Below are 18005 nucleotides of genomic sequence, written 5' to 3' on the forward strand. Positions count from 1 at the left end.
AATCGCAGTTTTGGCCGATTCTGGCCCGTTTCATGGACTATTACTCACCGATTTGGGGTCCCAGAGCGATTTCTATGACTTACGAACCCCGGGGTGCGTATACGTGTCGTTCATCAATAATCCTAGGTTTGTCCGATTCCGGGCTCTTTAATGGACTATTACTCACCGTTTCAAGGTCCCAGAGTGATTTCCACGATTGACAAACCCCAAGGTGTGTTTATGTGTCGGTCATAAACACTCGCAGTTTTTGTCGATGCTGACCCGTTTCGTGGACTATTACTCGCCGTTTTGGGGTCCCAAAGCGATTTGAATGGTTGTTGAACCCAAGGCACGCTTACGTGTTGGTCATCAACAATCGCAGTATTGGCCGATTATTGCCCGTTCCATGGACTATTACTCACCGTTTTGGGGTCCCGAAGCGATTTCCATAGTTGTTGAACCCCAAGGTGCACTTACGTGTCGGTCATCAACACTCGCAGTTTTGGCCGATTCTGGCCAGTTTCGTGGACTATTACTCACTGTTTTTGTGTCCCAAAGCGATTTCCATGGTTGTTGAACCCCAAGGTGCGCTGACGTGTCGGTCATCAACAGTCGCAGTTTTGACCGATTCTTTCCTGTTTAATGGACTATTACTCACCGTTTTGGGGTCCCTGAGCGATTTCCATGATTGACGAACTCCGTGGTGCATTTGTGTATCGTTCATCAATAGTCCTAGGTTTGTCCGGTTCTGGGCTCTTTCATGGACTATTATTGACCATTTTGGGGTCCCAAAGCGATTTCCATGGTTGTCGAACCCCAAGGTGTGCTTATGTGTTGGTCGTTAAGACACGCTGTTTGGGCCGGTTCTTGCCCGTTTCTTGGACTATTACTCAGTTTTGCGGTCCTGAAGTGATTTCCACGATTGACGAATCCCGGGGTGCATTTACGTGTCGGTCATCTCACAATTTTGGCCGTTCTGGTCCGTTTCGTGCACTACTACTCACCTTTTGGGTCCTAGAGCGATTTCCACGATTAACGATCCTAGGTGTGTGTTTACGTGTCTGTCGTGAACACTCACAAATTTAGCCAATTCTGACCCGTTTCGTGGACTATTATTCACTGCTTTGGGGACCCAAAGCGATTTCCATGGTTGTTGAACCCCAAGGTGCGGTTACGTGTCAGCCATCAATAATCGCAGTTTTGGCCGATTCTGGCCGTTTTATGGACTATTACTCTCCGATTTGGGGTCCGAGAGCGATTTCCATGACTTACGAACCCCGGGGTGCGTTTACGTGTCGTTCATCAATAATCCTACGTTTGTCCGATTCCAGGCTCTTTCATGGACTATTACTCACCATTTCAAGGTCCCGGATTGATTTCCACGATTGACGAACCCCAAAGTGCGTTTACGTGTCGGTCATCAGCACTCGCTGTTTTTGTCGATTCTGACCCGTTTCTGGACTATTACTCACCATTTTGTGGTCCCAAAGCAATTTGCATGGTTGTTGCACCCAAGACATGCTTACGTGTCGGTCCTCAACAATCGCAGTTTTGGCCGATTCTGGCCCGTTTCATGGACTATTACTCACCGATTTGGGCTCCTAGAGCGATTTCCATGACTTACGAACCCTGAGGTGCGTATACGTGTCGTTCATCAATAATCCTAGGTTTGTCCGATTCCGGGCTCTTTAATGGACTATTATTCACCGTTTCAAGGTCCCGGAGTGATTTCCACGATTGACGAATCCCAAGGTGCATTTACGTGTCGGTCATCAACACTCGCAGTTTTTGTCAATTCTGACCCGTTTCGTGGACTCTTACTCACCATCACTACAAGAAATTCGGTCAATTTTGACTCCCCATTTTGGTCGTTATTTTGTCATTGCTTTCGTTTATTGACCTTTTTTTGACCAAAGTTGGAAGGTCAATAGTGGGCCGTCAAGAACGAAGAAACGTGACCTTTTTTGGAATTTTTGTCATAGCCACCCTTGACCAAAATTTTGGTCGCTAAATCTTTGACCAAAATTATGGTCATTACTAATGAGCCTAGGCCACATAGGATCTGATGTGGCTGAACCAACGTGGCAATGATGTGGCAAAAATGATGACATGGATTCCATGTAGGATCAATCCAAATCAGTTGTTTTAATGGGCCGAGCCCAATAATTTAGCCCATTTTTACATTCACTTTTGGGCCATAGCCTATTAATGTTAGTTCTTATGCTCAAGCAATGCACAGTCCATTTATTCAATCTACCATTAGTCGGACCAGCCCTTCTCTCTACCCAAAAAAAATATTGAATCTTTTTTCTATAAAAAACTACACTGGGCCTTGAGACGAGCCAGCCCACTCATACAATTTAGTATTTTCGGTCCAGCCAATAACCAATAGTAGCTCAAAAACAATCATTGCACAGTTTGGCAATCAACCAATACAGGAGAATAAAATGATAATAATAATACAATTCTCCAAGATTTCATTAACTTAGGCCCAGCAGTATCATTACACCACAAGTTCATAAGATGCACCAACCAAAATAACATAGCCAGTAACACACCCAAAGAAACTCATCAACCCCAGGTCCAAACAACTCAGCATCAAAAGTCCCAAAGCCAACATCAACCACGTTGTAGTAACTAATTTACCTTCGAACAGATCCATGAGACGCGCAAATCTAGAATCACTTGCTGCAGCCCTAGCATCGGTGGCCTCAACTCTTTGCAGTAACAACTGATACTCTGCGGCGCGTACAGCTTCGGTCTCCTCTGATTTCTTCTTGACCTCAACAAGCTCCTCTTGCATCAACTCAGCGGCTCGCCTCTCCTTCTCAAGCTTTTACTCTAGTTCTTGTACATGAGCATCCAAAGTAACTGCAGATCTATTGAACTTCATCTTGGAGCTCGACTCAAGGCCAACATTTTGAAGGAATGTGTTGGAGGGACATTCTTTAGTGAGAATGTCAGCAACAACAGCAGCAACATTCTTTGGTTCTCCACCTTCTGGTACCTCTTGTTCCATAACTTTTTCCATGTCAGCCTGACATTTAAAGAAAGATGTACACACATGTCATTGAAGTTGGTTCTGAATAACTAGGAAACTTTATAAGCAAACTACTCAAGAATGTTGACTAAATAATAATCCAGTCTCCGTGCTACTAATTAACTATTTTTTTAAAACTTTGAAGCAGGCAAGCAGAATTAATCATCCTTGGGAATCACTTTTTTTTGCAAGTTACTATCAGCTACATGAAAGAAGCATGGCACCAGGTTTATTAAACATGTAAGCATACACAACAAACCATTGTTGGAATTTAAATTAGGCAACTATGTGCACCTCTATTTAGCTTAAATGGGAACATGGAGCAGAGAAGAATGTAGTACGTTTCAGGAGCGCATATGATGTTTCTTTAGTACAGTATACAGTATACAGTATCAGAGAAATCCACTTCGACAAGTCCTAAACATTTCATTCAGATTGTATATGAAATTACAGAGTTTCTCCACTCGGAAAGATGGGAAGATAGATGCTTCAGGCAATCACTAGACAAATAATCAAAGAGCATACTTGTGTGCGGAGGATAAGCAAAAGCAGCAGCACATGCTTTTCCTATTAGCATCTCCGGTCAAACAAACATGATGCAGCCCGTGATTACATTGACCCCGATTCAAACATTTTAAGTACTGGACAATCATAAACATCCAACAGTAGGCAAATCTAGCACTGTCTTACCAACAATCAACAGTATATCTATCTAGTTGTGAAGATTGAAGTTGCAACAGTAGGCAAATCCCACATCTAGTCAACATCCAGCAATGGAATCCAAACAAAAGTCTAAGAATGTACCCCTAAAATACATCTGGAACTGAAGTTAAAAAGAAAGCGGTTTGCCGAGATGCGCTCACCATCTGATGATGTCGATACGGCCGGTGCCGTCGTCGAGCGCGAAGGACACGTCCGTGTTCCGCTCTGCCTTGCCACTGACCATCCCCACAAGCCGGGCCTGCACATGCACCAATGTTATACATAGCAAAACTTCAGTATTTCCGATTTCGTGGTACAATGAAAGAGCAGTTCAGTTGAAGAATTTAGCTTGCCGTTCTCAATTTTACTACTTAAAGACATAATGTAACAAATACTGGATACTTCACAGCAAGCAAATAGTGCAATAAATTCACTGGTCTATGGATACGATCACAAATTCAAATGAGGCGTGCGTGGAATATAGTGCAAATAACAATGGAAATTTAAAGCTCGCTTGCTAACGAAGGCCTACCAATCACTTCAACCTAACCTAAAAATAACAACATAGATTGTTACATAGTACTGCTATGTAATTGATATGCAAAAGAAGATACATCTCCCATGCTAGCAATCAAGATCAACCTGGTGCTTTGGAGACAAGAAGGTTGTACCTGGTATTCTGGTTCAGAACATATACCGAGGATGTGGTGGCGTGTGGTTTGTGGTTTATCGGTTACGATCGAAAGCTACTGACCAACGATTTGGTTTATCAGGGTGCTCTTGCCGACATTTGGCTTCCCCAACACAGCAACATAACCTATGGAGACACACAACACAGACTCACAGTATTATAACATGGCAATTGTCATTTAGAAATTATAAAGCAAATAAGTTGTTTCATCTGAATTCTCCCAGAATCTTGTAAAAATTCTTTTGCAGGAGGCACTTTTCCTCTGAACTGTCATTTACTTCTGCTGCACAATGACAGATTCCTGAATTTTACTGAACCAAGAATGCTACTGGTCGCATTTGACGCTTCAGAAACACTAAACGCTGAAATAATCTACTTGGCCAGGGAGTGCTGAATGAAATCCAGCTAGGTACGTACTACAAACAAAGCAAACCACAAAGAAGAAGAAGAAGGCTCAGCACTGCGGTGGTTGGCGCAGAGCGCCGCCCCCAGCTCCTCCGACTCGTACTCGTCCAGCAGCGCCAGGTACCGATCTAACTTCTCGATGAACTCCAGCCGCGGCCTCGACATCTCCTCCCCCTCGTTCACCTTCCCATCTTCAACCACCGCGTAGCTCACACCCCCACTCGTCGACACAGCCCCAGCCCTCCTACTCTCGCGCCTCCCCGCCCGGACTCCGCTCATTACTGGCGGGCACGGCGATGCAATATACCCGTGGGGGAGGCGCGCCGGCGGCGCGGCTAGCTGGAGCGTGAGGCCTAGCTCCATCACGCAGAGAGCAGAGCAAGCAGCCGAGGCAAAAAAGTGGCTATGGAGATTAGAAGGAGTGCACCAGGTCAGCGACTGCAGGGTGCGGCGTGCTGCTCCCGTATCCTACAGGAGGAGCCTCCCAGGTCGCGGATCTGGCGGCCCTCGTCACCAGCAGGCGCTGGATCCAGAGGGAGGAAGGAGTGCACCATGGATCCAGATTGGAGTGGGCAAGGCTGCGGCCATCGTGGTCTGGAAGCACCGCCTCGCACTACCCAACATGGGGCCAGGGTGATGGGAGGGCCCGGTGGTGTGCGGCGGCGGCATGGGTCGTCGACGATGAGGGTGGAGCGGCGGCTGCGGGAGTGGATCCCATCTCACTTAACCGAGAGAGAGCAGCGACTGGGACGGAGGGGTGGTGGAAGTGGGGATGGCCGGGGATGGTGCCGGAGGAGGGATCAGGGAGTGGTGCAAGGGACGGGGAGGAGGTGGCGGCGGCGAGGTTGGCGACGAGGAGTGGTGCAGGGGACGGGGAGGATGTGGCAGCGGCGGCGAGGAGATGGGGACGAGGGAGGAGGGGTGCGATGGGGGATCTGAGCTAGGGTTTGGGCTGCGGGTGGGGATCTTTTTCTTTTCTTTTTTGTGTAGATAGATGGATGGATGGATGTGGGGTGGAGAGATGGATGGATGGATGGATGGGCGCCATGTCATCGATCCGTGGGAAGAGTTCTCATTGGTTCGAAAAATCAGTGATTTAAAATAGTCTTCAAGTATTAAAAATAGAGGGATTTTGTGAAGCAGCTATCAAAAATATTCTGCAAAAGGCACGACACAAATTTTCACTAGACTTAGACCACATTTTATGGATAAGGACCAATTTATATGCATTTCTGATCTTTCTAGCTATTTTAAATAATTTCCGAGTGGCAAAAATGGGGTTTTTTGTGAAGAACATACCAAATAGTTGTTGCAAAATTGGGTTGCATCAATTTTATAAAATGCTAATCCATATTTAATATACAATTGACCAAATGGTTGGGTGTCTAAAGTTTCGATCCACCTCTGGTTAAAAAGACAAATTTTCGCCGATTCAGTAGGAAGCGGGTCAAATTTGAACTGAAGCTGCTTCATAGTTTGCTCTTTATTTTTTCCAAAAATTATTTTTAGGTACATAAGTATCTATTTAATCATAGAAACACAAAAAAAATCCAAGATTCAAGCACTAGCTAGGAACGGTCATTACCGCCGTTTTGATCGCATTTTGAAACGGTATAAAAAATTCAAAAAAAATAAAAAAAATTGGAAAACCTTCGCATTGGGTCATTACATGTGACCAAGTTACCAGGAAAAATATAAACTTGTAATACAGTAATTATTTTTAAAAAGTGTTCTCAGAAACGAGCTATCAAGTGTGAAGATGCACAGCTTTCAACCCGGATGCTCAATCTTATGTCCACTTTCATGGCATAGTTTGTTCAGATGATCTCATATTGTTCACAAGGGTGCATATTGGAATTGTAAACAATGTTGCCTAAAGGAGTTTTTATTTTCTTTGGAAGAAAAATCAATTTTTCATTTACCGAGTGCCCAAAATGAGTATTTTCTTGTGAAGGACCTACCATATATTTGTTGTAAAATTGGACCAAAACAATTTTCTAAAATACTAGGCCATATTTAATGCACAATTTACCAAATGGTTAGGTGTCAAAAGTTTTGACCCACCTCTGGTGAAAAAGACAAATTTCTACCGATTCAGTAGGAAATGGGTCAAATTTGAACTACATCTGCCTCATAATTTGCTCTTTATTTATTTTTTAAATAATTTCTAGGTATATAAGTATCTATTTAATCATACAAACACCCAAAAAATCCAAGATTCAACCACTAGCTAGGAACGGTCAAGCCCGTCATTTTGACCGCATTTTGAAACAGGCATAAACAATTCAAAAAAAATCAAAAAATTAGAAAACCTTCGCATTGTGTCATTATATGTGACTAAGTTTCCAGGAAAAATAATAAACTTGTCATACGGAAATTATTTAAGAAAAGTGTTCTCAGAAATGAGCTATCATTCGTGAAGATTCATGGCTTTCAAGCCAAATGATCAATCTTATGGCCATATTCATGGCATAGTTTGTTCAAATGATCTCATATTGTGCATAAGGGAGTTTTCGGTTTCTTTGCATGGAAAATTCATTTTCCATTTCCCGAGTGATCGAAATGAGTTTTTTTGTGAAGGACATACCATATATTTGTTGCAAAATTGGACCTAATAAATTTTATAAAATACTAGGCCATATTTAATGCACAATTGACAAAATTCTTGGGTGTCAAAAGTTCCGACCCACCTCTAGTGAAAAAGACAATATTGCCTAAGGAAGTTTTTTATTTTCTTTGCACGGAATTTTTTTTTTCATTTTCCGAGTGCCCAAAAGGAGGTTTTTTTGTGAAGGAGCTACCAAATAATTGTTGCAAAATTGGACCTAAACAATTTTATAAAATACTAGGCCATATATAATGCACAATTGACAAAATGGTTGGGTGAAAAAAGTTTCGATCCACCTCTGGTGAAAAAGACAAATTGTCGTCGATTTAGTTGGAAACGGGTCAAATTTGAACTGTAGCTGCCTCATAGTTTGCTCTTTATTTTTTTCAAAAATCATTTCTAGGTACATAAGTATCTATTTAATCATAGAAACACCAAAAAAATTCCAAGATTCAACCACTAGCTAGGAACGGTCAAGCCCGCCATTTTGACTGCATTTTGAAACGGGCATAAAAAATTCAAAAAAATCAAATAATTGAAAAACCTTCGCATTGTGTCATTATATGTGACCAAGTTTCCAGTAAAAATAATCAACTTGTAATACGGTAATTATTTTAAAAATGTGTTCTCAGAAATGAGCTATCAAGCGTGAAGATTCATGGCTTTCAAGCCAAATGATCAATCTTATGGCCACATTCATGGCATAGTTTGTTCAAATGGTCTCATATTGTGCACAAGGGTGCATCTTGGAATTCCAAACAATGTTGCCTAAGGAAGTTTTCATTTTCTTTGCACGGAAAATTCATTTTTCATTTTCCGAGTGCCCAAAAGGAGGTTTTTTTGTGAGGGAGCTACCAAATAATTGTTGCAAAATTGGACCTAATCAATTTTATAAAATACTAGGCCATATATAAAGCACAATTGACAAAATGGTTGGGTGAAAAAAGTTTCGATCCACCTCTGGTGAAAAAGACAAATTGTCGTCGATTAAGTTGGAAACGGGTCAAATTTGAACTGTAGCTGCCTCATAGTTTGCTCTTTATTTTTTCCAAAAAATCATTTCTAGGTACATAAGTATCTATTTAATCATATAAACACCAAAAAAATCCAAGATTCAACCACTAGCTAGGAACGGTCAAGCCCGCCATTTTGACCGCATTTTGAAACGGGCATAACAAATTCAAAAAAATCAAAAAATTGGAAAACCTTCGCATTGTGTCATTATATGTGACCAAGTTTCCAGGAAAAATAATCAACTTGTAATACGGTAATTATTTTAAAAAAGTGTTCTCAGAAATGAGCTATCAAGCGTGAAGATTTATGGCTTTCAAGCCAAATGATGAATCTTATGGCCACATTCATGGCATATTTTGTTCAAATGGTCTCATATTGTGCACAAGGGTGCATCTTGGAATTCCAAACAATGTTGCCTAAGGAAGTTTTCATTTTCTTTGCACGGAAAATTCAGTTTTCATTTTCTGAGTGCCCGAAAGGAGGTTTTTTGTGAAGGAACTACCAAATAATTGTTGCAAAATTGGACCTAATCAATTTTATAAAATACTAGTCCATATATAATGCACAATTGACAAAATGGTAGGGTGTCAAAATTTTTGATCCACCTCTGGTGAAAAAGACAAATTTCCGTCGATTCAGTTGGAAGCGGGTCAAATTTGAACTGCAGCCGCCTCATAGTTTGCTCTTTATTTTTTCCAAAAATTATTTCTAGGTAAATAAGTATCTATTTAATCAGAAATACATGGTTTGATGGCGAGACATCGAGGTTTGGACGGTGGCCGAGGGCCCCAACTCTAGAGCGCGTAAGCTCGCATGCCCGCCGCGTGGTCACCGCGTGACCATGGCATTGCCATGTGTTCTGGGCGGCCTAGGCATGTCTAGTGGGTTGGGCACTCCCCAAGTAGGTGCTAGGAAGAAAATCACAACATAAGATTCTCACGAGGAGACCGATCGATGCTCAAACATGAATTAACAGCCAAGTGTTTGATTTGTGGTACGGGAAATGCACGTGGCTAATGGGCGTGAGTTTTGGCTGAGGATGATCAGTTACTAAGAAGACCATCTTCACAAATTTTCACCTCAAAAGGAGGAGCCTAGGTGATACTTGCTTTACAAACTACCACACCGGACATAAATACGAATGTTGAAGCTGGGCTCAAAATAATGAATGGATTGAGCTGGCATTTGGTGGAGGATGGTTATTTGGGCATAGGAAAGCACTGTAGAAAATGTATACCATTTGGACATGCCAAAGTGGTACTTCCTTCACAAAGTGCCGCTCTGATCAGAATAGGAAAATGAATATTTTTGAAATATTTTTGAACTAGGCAAGGAAGGTTTTTACATATTTGACGAAGATATGACCCAAAGAATTTATGAGATTTTTTTGGGAATTTTGGGAATAACAGAAATATAGGTTGCTTCACAACCTAGGGCAAAAACCGCCACATCGACATGACACATAGGCAAAACTGATGAGATGGCGCCTAGTCATCACAACCCACCACAATCTACAAGGCTATGACCATCTATATTGGTCATTAACAACTAGAAATAAGGCAGCGGACTAGCACTGTTTGCTTTGTGACCTTTTCGTGTAAGGAAATTACGACCTTTCTGACCAAAATGGTCGCAATGGTTTAGGGTTTGGAGCCCCTCGAACAGCTTTTGACCAATTGGTCTGAAATGGTCATAGATCTATGACCAATTCTTCCAGGGTCACTGACAAAAGGTCACTAGTTGACATATTTCTTGTAGTGCATTTTGGGGTCCCAAAGCGATTTGCATGGTTGTTGAACCCAAGGCACGCTTACGAGTCGGTCATCAATAATCGCAGTTTTGGCCTATTCTGGCCCGTTTCATGGACTATTACTCACCGATTTGGGGTCCTAGAGCGATTTCCATGACTTACGAACCCCGGGGTGCGTATACGTGTCGTTCATCACTAATCCTAGGTTTGTCCGATCCCGTGCTCTTTAATGGACTATTACTCACCGTTTCCAGGTCCCGGGGTGATTTCCACGATTGACGAACCCCAAGGTGCGTTTAGTGTCGGTCATCAACACTCACAGTTTTTGCCGATTCTAACCCATTTCGTGGACTATTACTCATAGTTTTTGGGTCCCGGAGTGATTTCCATGATTAACGAACCCCGGCGTGCGTTTACGTGTCAGTCATCAGCACTCGCGTTTTTCGTCGATTCTGACCCGTTTCGTGGACTGTTACTCACCGTTTTGGGTCCCATAGCAATTTCCGTGGTTGTTGAACCCCAGGGTGCATTGACGTGTCGGTCATCAACAATCGTATTTTAGACCGATTCTGTCCTTTTTATCACTGATTTGGGGTCCCTGAGCGATTTCCATGATTGACGAACCCCAGGGTGCATTTGTGTATCGTTCATCAATAGTCCTAGGTTTGTCCGATTCTGGGCTCTTTCATGGACTATTACTCACCATTTTGGGGTCCCAAAGCGATTTCCATGGTTGTCGAACCCCAAGGTTTGCTTATGTGTTGGTAGTTAAGACTCGTAGTTTGGGCCGGTTCTTGCCCGTTTCTTGGACTATTACTCAGTTTTGGGGTCCTGAAGTCATTTCCACGATTGACGAATCCTGTGGTGCATTTACGTGTCGGTCATCAACACTCACAATTTTGGCCGATTCTGGTCCGTTTCGTGCATTACTACTCACCTTTTGGGTCCTAGAGCGATTTCCATGATTGACAATCCTAGGTGTGTGTTTATGTGTCAGTCGTCAACACTCACAATTTTGGCCTATTCTGACCCGTTTCGTGGACTATTATTGACTGCTTTGGGGTCCTGAAGCGATTTCCATGGTTGTTGAATCCCAAGGTGCGGTTACGTGTCGGCCATCAACAATCGCTATTTTGGCCGATTCTGGCCCGTTTCATGGACTATTACTCACCGATCTGGGGTCCCAGAGCGATTTCCATGGCTTACGAACCCTAGGGTGCGTATACGTGTCGTTCATCAACAATCCTAGGTTTTTCCTATTTCAGGCTCTTTCTTGGACTATTACTCACTGTTTCAAGGTCCCGGATTGATTTCCACGATTGACAAACCCCAAGGTGCGTTTATGTGTCGGTCATCAACACTCGCAGTTTTTGTCGATTCTGACCCGTTTCGTGGACTATTACTCACCGTGTTGGGGTCCCAAAGCGATTTGCATGGTTGTTGAACCCAAGGCACACTTACGTGTCGGTCATCAACAATCGCAATTTTGGCTGATTTTGGCCCGTTTCATGGACTATTAGTCACCGTTTTGGGGTTCCGAAGCGATTTCCATAGTTGTTGAACCCCAAGGTGGACTTACGTGTCGGTCATCAACACTCGCAGCTTTGGCCGATTCTGGCCCGTTTCATGGACTATTACTCACTGTTTTTGGGTCCCGGAGTGATTTCCATGATTAACGAACCCCGGCTTGCGTTTACGTGTCAGTCATCAACACACGCGGTTTTTATCGATTCTGACCCGTTTCGTGGACTATTACTCACCGTTTTGGGTCCCAAAGCGATTTCCGTGGTTGTTGAACCACAAGGTGCGCTGACGTGTCGGTCATCAACAATCGCAGTTTTGACCGATTATGTCCTGTTGCAGGGATTATTTCTCACTGATTTGGGGTCCCTGAGCGATTTCCATGATTAACGAACCCCGTGGTGCATTTGTGTAACGTTCATCAATAGTCCTAGGTTTGTCCGATTCTGGGCTCTATCATGGACTATTACTCACCATTTTGGGGTCCCAAAGCGATTTCCATGGTTGTCGAACCCCAAGGTGTGCTTATGTGTTGGTCGTTAAGACTCGCAGTTTGGGCCGATTCTTGCCCATTTCTTGGACTATTACTCAGTTTTCGGGTCCTGAAGTCATTGCCACGATTGACGAATCCCGGGGTGCATTTACGTGTCGGTCATCAACACTCATAATTTTAGCTGCTTCTGGTCCGTTTTGTGCACTACTACTCTCCTTTTGGGTCCTAGAGAGATTTCCACGATTGACAAGCCTAGGTGTGTGTTTACGTGTTCGTCGTTAACACTCACAATTTTGGCCAATTCTGACCCGTTTCGTGGACTATTATTCACTGCTTTGGGGTCCCGAAGCGATTTCCATGGTTGTTGAACCCCAAGGTGCGGCTACGTGTCGGCCATCAACAATCGCAGTTTTGGCCGATTCTGGCCCATTTCATGGACTATTACTCACCGATTTGGGGTCCCGGAGCGATTTCGATGGCTTACGAATCCTAGGGTGCGTATACGTGTCGTTCATCAACAATCCTAGGTTTGTCCGTTTTCGGGCTCTTTCATGGACTATTACTCACCGTTTCAAGGTCCCGGATTGATTTCCACGATTGACAAACCCCAAGGTGCGTTTATGTGTCGCTCATCAACACTCGCAGTTTTGTCGATTCTGACCCGTTTCTTGGACTATTACCGTTTTGGGGTCCCAAAGCGATTTGCATGGTTGTTGAACCCAAGCCACACTTACGTGTCGGTCATCAACAATCGCAATTTTGGATGATTCTGGCCCGCTTCATGGACTATTACTCACCTATTCTATTACTCACTGTTTTTGGGTCCCGGAGTGATTTCCATGATTAACGAACCCCGGCCTGCGTTTACGTGTCAGTCATCAACACTCGCGGTTTTATCGATTCTGACCCGTTTCGTGGACTATTACTCACCGTTTTGGGTCCCAAAGCGATTTCTATGGTTGTTGAACCCCAAGGTGCGCTGATGTGTCGATCATCAACAATCGCAGTTTTGACCGATTCTGTCATGTTGCATGGATTATTTCTCACTAATTTGGGGTCCCCGAGCGATTTCCATGATTGACGAACCCCGTGGTGCATTTGTGTATCGTTCATCAATAGTCCTAGGTTTGTCTGATTCTGGGCTCTTTCATGGACTATTACTCACCATTTTGGGGTCCCAAAGTAATTTCCATGGTTGTCGAACCCCAAGGTGTGCTTATGTGTTGGTCGTTAAGACTCGTAGTTTGGGCCAGTTCTTGCCCATTTCTTGGACTATTACTCAGTTTTGGGGTCCTGAAGTCATTTCCACGATTGACGAATCCCGGGGTGCATTTACGTGTCGGTCATCAACACTCATAATTTTGGCGGCTTCTCGTCCGTTTCGTGCACTACTACTCACCTTTTGGGTCCTAGAGCGATTTCCACGATTGACAATCCTAGGTGTGTGTTTATGTGTCCGTCGTCAACACTCACAATTTTGGCCAATTTTGACCCATTTCATGGACTATTATTCAGTGCTTTGGGGTCCCGAAGCGATTTTCATGGTTGTTGAACCCCAAGGTGCGGTTACGTGTCGGCCATCAACAATCGCAGTTTTGGCCGATTCTGGCCCGTTCATGGACTATTACTCACCGATTCGGGGTCCCAGAGCGATTTCCATGACTTACGAACCCCGGAGTGCGTATACGTGTCGTTCATCAATAATCCTAGGTTTGTCCGATTCCGGGCTCTTTCATGGACTATTACTCACCGTTTCAAGGTCCCGAATTGATTTCCACGATTGACGAACCCCAAGGTGCGTTTACGTGTCGGTCATAACCACTCGCAGTTTTTGTCTATCCTGACCCGTTTCGTGGACTATTACTCATCGTTTTGGGGTCCCAAAGCGATTTGCATGGTTGTTGAACCCAAGCCACGCTTACGTGTCAGTCATCAAGAATCGCAGTTTTGGCCGATTCTGGCCCGTTTCATGGACTATTACTCACCGTTTTGGGGTCCCGAAGCGATTTCCATAGTTGTTGAACCCCAAGGTGCACTTACGTGTCGGTCATCAACAATCGCAGTTTTGGCCGACTCTGGCTCATTTCGTGGACTATAACTCACTGTTTTTGGGTCCCGGAGTGATTTCCACGATTAATGAACCCCGGCATGCGTTTACGTGTCAGCCATCAACACTCGCGGTTTTTGTCGATTCTGACCCGTTTCGTGGACTATTACTCACCGTTTTGGGTCCCAAAGCGATTTCCGTGGTTGTTGAACCCCAAGGTGCGCTGACGTGTCGGTCATCAACAATCGCAGTTTGACCGATTCTATCCTGTTTCATGGACTATTTCTCACTGATTTGGGGTCCCTGAGCGATTTCCATGATTGACGAACCCCGGGGTGCATTTGTGTGTCGTTCATCAATAGTCCTAGGTTTGTCCGATTCTGGGCTCTCTCATGGACTATTACTCACCATTTTGGGGTCCCAAAGCAATTTCCATGGTTGTCGAACCCCAAGGTGTGCTTATGTGTTGGTCGTTAAGACTCGCAGTTTTGGGCAGTTCTCGCCCGTTTCTTGGACTATTACTCAGTTTGGGGGTCCTGAAGTGATTTCCACGAATGACGAATCCCGGGGTGCATTTACGTGTCGGTCATCAACACTCACAATTTTGGCCGATTCTGGTCCGTTTCGTGCACTCCTACTCACCTTTTGGGTCCTAGAGCGATTTCCACAATTGACGATCCTAGGTGTGTGTTTACGTGTCCGTCGTCAACACTCACAATTTTGGCCAATTCTGACCCGTTTCGTGGACTATTATTCACTGCTTTGGGGTCCCGAAGGGATTTCCTTGGTTGTTGAACCCCAATGTGCGGTACGTGTCGGACATCAACAATCGCAGCTTTGGCCGATTCTGGCCCGTTTCATGGACTATTACTCACGGATTTGGGGTCCCAGAGCGATTTCCATGACTTACGAACCCTAGGGTGCGTATACGTGTCGTTCATCAACAAACCTAGGTTTGTCCGATTCCGGGCTCTTTCATGGACTATTACCCACCATTTCAAGGTCCCGGATTGATTTCTACGATTGCCGAACCCGAAGGTGCGTTTACGTGTCGGTCATCAAGACTCGCAGTTTTTGTCGATTCTGACCCGTTTCGTGGACTATAACTCACTGTTTTGGGGTCCCAAAGCGATTTGCATGATAGTTGAACCCAAGGCACGCTTACGTGTCAGTCATCAACAATTGCAGTTTTGGCCGATTCTGGCCCGTTTCATGGACTATTACTCACCGTTTTGGGGTCCCGAAGCGATCTCCATAGTTGTTGAACCCCAAGGTGGACTTATGTGTCGGTCATCAACACTCACAACTTTGGCCAATTCTGGCCCGTTTCATGGACTATTACTCATTATTTCTGGGTCTGAGAGTGATTTCCACGATTAACGAACCCCGGCGTGCATTTACGTGTCAGTCATCAACACTCGCGGTTTTTGTCGATTCTGAGCCATTTTGGGTCCTAGAGCAATTTCCACGATTGACGATCCTAGGAGTGTGATTACGTGTCCGTCGTCAACACTCACAATTTTGGCCAATTCTGACGTGTTTCGTGCACTATTACTCACCGGTTTGGGGTCCCGAAGCGATTTCCATGGTTGTCGAACCACAAGGTGCGGTTACGCGTCTGTCATCAACAATCGCAGTTTTGGCCGATTCTGGCCCGTTTCATGGACTATTACTCACCGTTCTGGGGTCCCGAAGCGATCTCCATAGTTGTTGAACACCCAAGGTGCACTTACGTGTCAGTCATCAACACTCGCAGTTTTGGTCGATTCTGTCCCATTTCGTGGACTATTACTCACTGTTTTTTGGTCCCGGAGTGATTTCCATGATTAACGTACCCCGACGTGCGTTTACGTGTCAGTCATCAACACTCGCGGTTTTCGTCGATTCTGGCCCATTTTCGTGGACTATTACTCACCGATTTGGGGTCCCGAAGCGATTTCCATATTTTTTGAACCCCAAGGTGCACTTACGTGTCGGTCATCAACACTCACATTTTTGGCCGATTCTGTTCCCTTTCATGCACTATTACTCACCGTTTTGGGGACCCAGAGTGATTTCCACGGTTGACGATCCCCGGGGTGTGTTTACGTGTCAGTCATCAACACTCGCGGTTTTTGTCGATTCTGACTCGTTTTGTGGACTATTACTCACCTTTTTGGGGTCCCAAAGCGATTTCCATGGTTGTTGAACCGCAAGGTGCGCTAACGTGTCGGTCATCAACCATCACAGTTTTGGCCGATTCTGGCCCGTTCGATGGATTATTACTCACTGATTTGGGGTCCCTAAGCGATTTCCATGATTCACGAACCGCGTGGTGTGTTTATCTATCATTCATCTATAAACGTAGGTTTGTTCGATTCTGGGCTCTTTCAAGGACTCTTACTCACCGTTTTGGGGTCCCAAAGCGATTTCCATGGTTGTTGAACCCCAAAGTGTGCTTACGTGTTGGTCGTCAAGACTCGTAGTTTGGGCCGATTCTGGCCCGTTTCTTGGACTATTACTCAGTTTTGGGGTCCCGAAGTGATTTCCATGATTGACGAACCTCGGGGTGCGTTTATGTTTCGGTCATCAACACTCACAATTTTGGCCGATTCTGGTCCGTTTCGTGCACTACTACTCAACGCTTTGGGTCCCGGAGCGATTTCCACGTTTGATGATCCCAGGGGTGCCTTTACGTGTCTGTCGTCAACCATCACAGTGTTGGCCAATTCTGACCCGTTTCATGGACTATAAGTAACCATTTTGGTGTCCCGCAGTGACTTCCATAGCTGTTGAACCCGAAGGGGCACTTACGTGTCGGTCATCAACAATCGCAGTTTTGGCCCATTCTGGCCCGTTTCATGGATTTTAACTCACCGATTTGGGGTCCCAAAGTGATTTCCATGATTGATGATCCCCGGGGTGCGTTTACGTGTCGTTCATGAATAATCCTAGGTTTGTCCGATTCCGGGCTCTTTCATGGACTATTACTCACCGTTTCAAGGTCCCGGAGTGATTTCCATGATTGACGAACCCCAAGGTGCGTTTACGTGTCGGTCATCATCACTTGCAGATTTTGTCGATTCTGACCCGTTTCGTGGACTATTACTCACCTTTTGGGGGTCCCAAAGTGATTTTCCTAGTTGTTGAACTCCAGGGTGCGCTTACGTATCGGTCATCAACAATCACAGTTTTGGCCGATTCTGGCCCATTTCACGAACTATTACTCGCTGTTTTGGGGTCCCTGAGCGATTTCCATGATTGACGAACCTGGGGTGCATTTATATATCATTCATCAATAATCCAAGGTTTGTCCAATTTTGGGCACTTTCATGGACTATTACTCACCGTTTTGGGGTCCCAAAGCGATTTCCATTGTTGTCGAACCCCAAGGTGTGCTTACATGTTGGTCGTCAAGACTCGCAGTTTGGGTCGATTCTGGCCCGTTTCTTGGAAAATTACTCAGTTTTGGGGTCACTAAGTGATTTCCACGATTGATGAATCCCGGGGTGCATTTACGTGTCGGTCATCAACACTCCCAATTTTGGCCGATTCTGGTTCGTTTTGTGCAATACTGCTCATCGTTTTGGGTCCTAGAGCGATTTCCACAATTGACAATCATTGGAGTGCATTTACGTGTCCGTCATCAACACTCATAATTTTGGCCAATTCTGACCTGTTTCATGGACTATTACTCACCGGTTTGGGGTCCCGAAGCGATTTCCATGGTTGTCAAACCCCAAGGTGCGGTTACGTGTCGGTCATCAACAATCGCA

At 44.6% G+C, this 18005-nt stretch overlaps 1 protein-coding gene across 4 annotated transcripts; it reads right to left on the minus strand.

The window, feature by feature from the left end:
* Window positions 1-2422: 2422 nt before the first annotated feature.
* LOC119294555 (GTPase ERA-like, chloroplastic) lies at window positions 2423-5762 on the minus strand. Of its 4 annotated transcripts, none has more exons than XR_005143454.1 (3): window positions 4830-5762; window positions 3883-4538; window positions 2423-3016 (listed from the first exon to the last, which is right to left on the minus strand). XR_005143454.1 is itself a non-coding variant. In XM_037572760.1 (3 exons), exons 1-3 carry the CDS (start codon window positions 5178-5180, stop codon window positions 2869-2871), a joined length of 555 nt encoding a protein of 184 aa, XP_037428657.1. In that variant the 5' UTR covers window positions 5181-5762; the 3' UTR covers window positions 2423-2868. The 4 variants fall into 4 exon arrangements, 2 of the variants coding, with proteins under 2 accessions (XP_037428657.1, XP_037428655.1); XR_005143453.1 differs by having other exon boundaries at window positions 3883-3980; window positions 4393-5762; XM_037572760.1 differs by having other exon boundaries at window positions 3883-3980; window positions 4872-5762.
* Window positions 5763-18005: the final 12243 nt, after the last annotated feature.

This window comes from Triticum dicoccoides, chromosome 4B (assembly GCF_002162155.2).
Source record: "Triticum dicoccoides isolate Atlit2015 ecotype Zavitan chromosome 4B, WEW_v2.0, whole genome shotgun sequence".
Classification (NCBI taxonomy): Eukaryota; Viridiplantae; Streptophyta; class Magnoliopsida; order Poales; family Poaceae; genus Triticum; species Triticum dicoccoides.

What these genes read in the sequence shown, in the direction of transcription:
- LOC119294555 (XM_037572758.1), bottom strand. Translation starts at nt 5,180, where the DNA reads ATGGAGCTAGGCCTCACGCTCCAGCTAGCCGCGCCGCCGGCGCGCCTC. An exon ending in TGTGGTTTGCTTTGTTTGTA is followed by an intron (nt 3,981 to 4,829) that starts GTACGTACCTAG and finishes GTGCATGTGCAG; the next exon opens with GCCCGGCTTGTGGGGATGGT. An exon ending in CGTATCGACATCATCAGATG is followed by an intron (nt 3,017 to 3,882) that starts GTGAGCGCATCT and finishes TTTAAATGTCAG; the next exon opens with GCTGACATGGAAAAAGTTAT.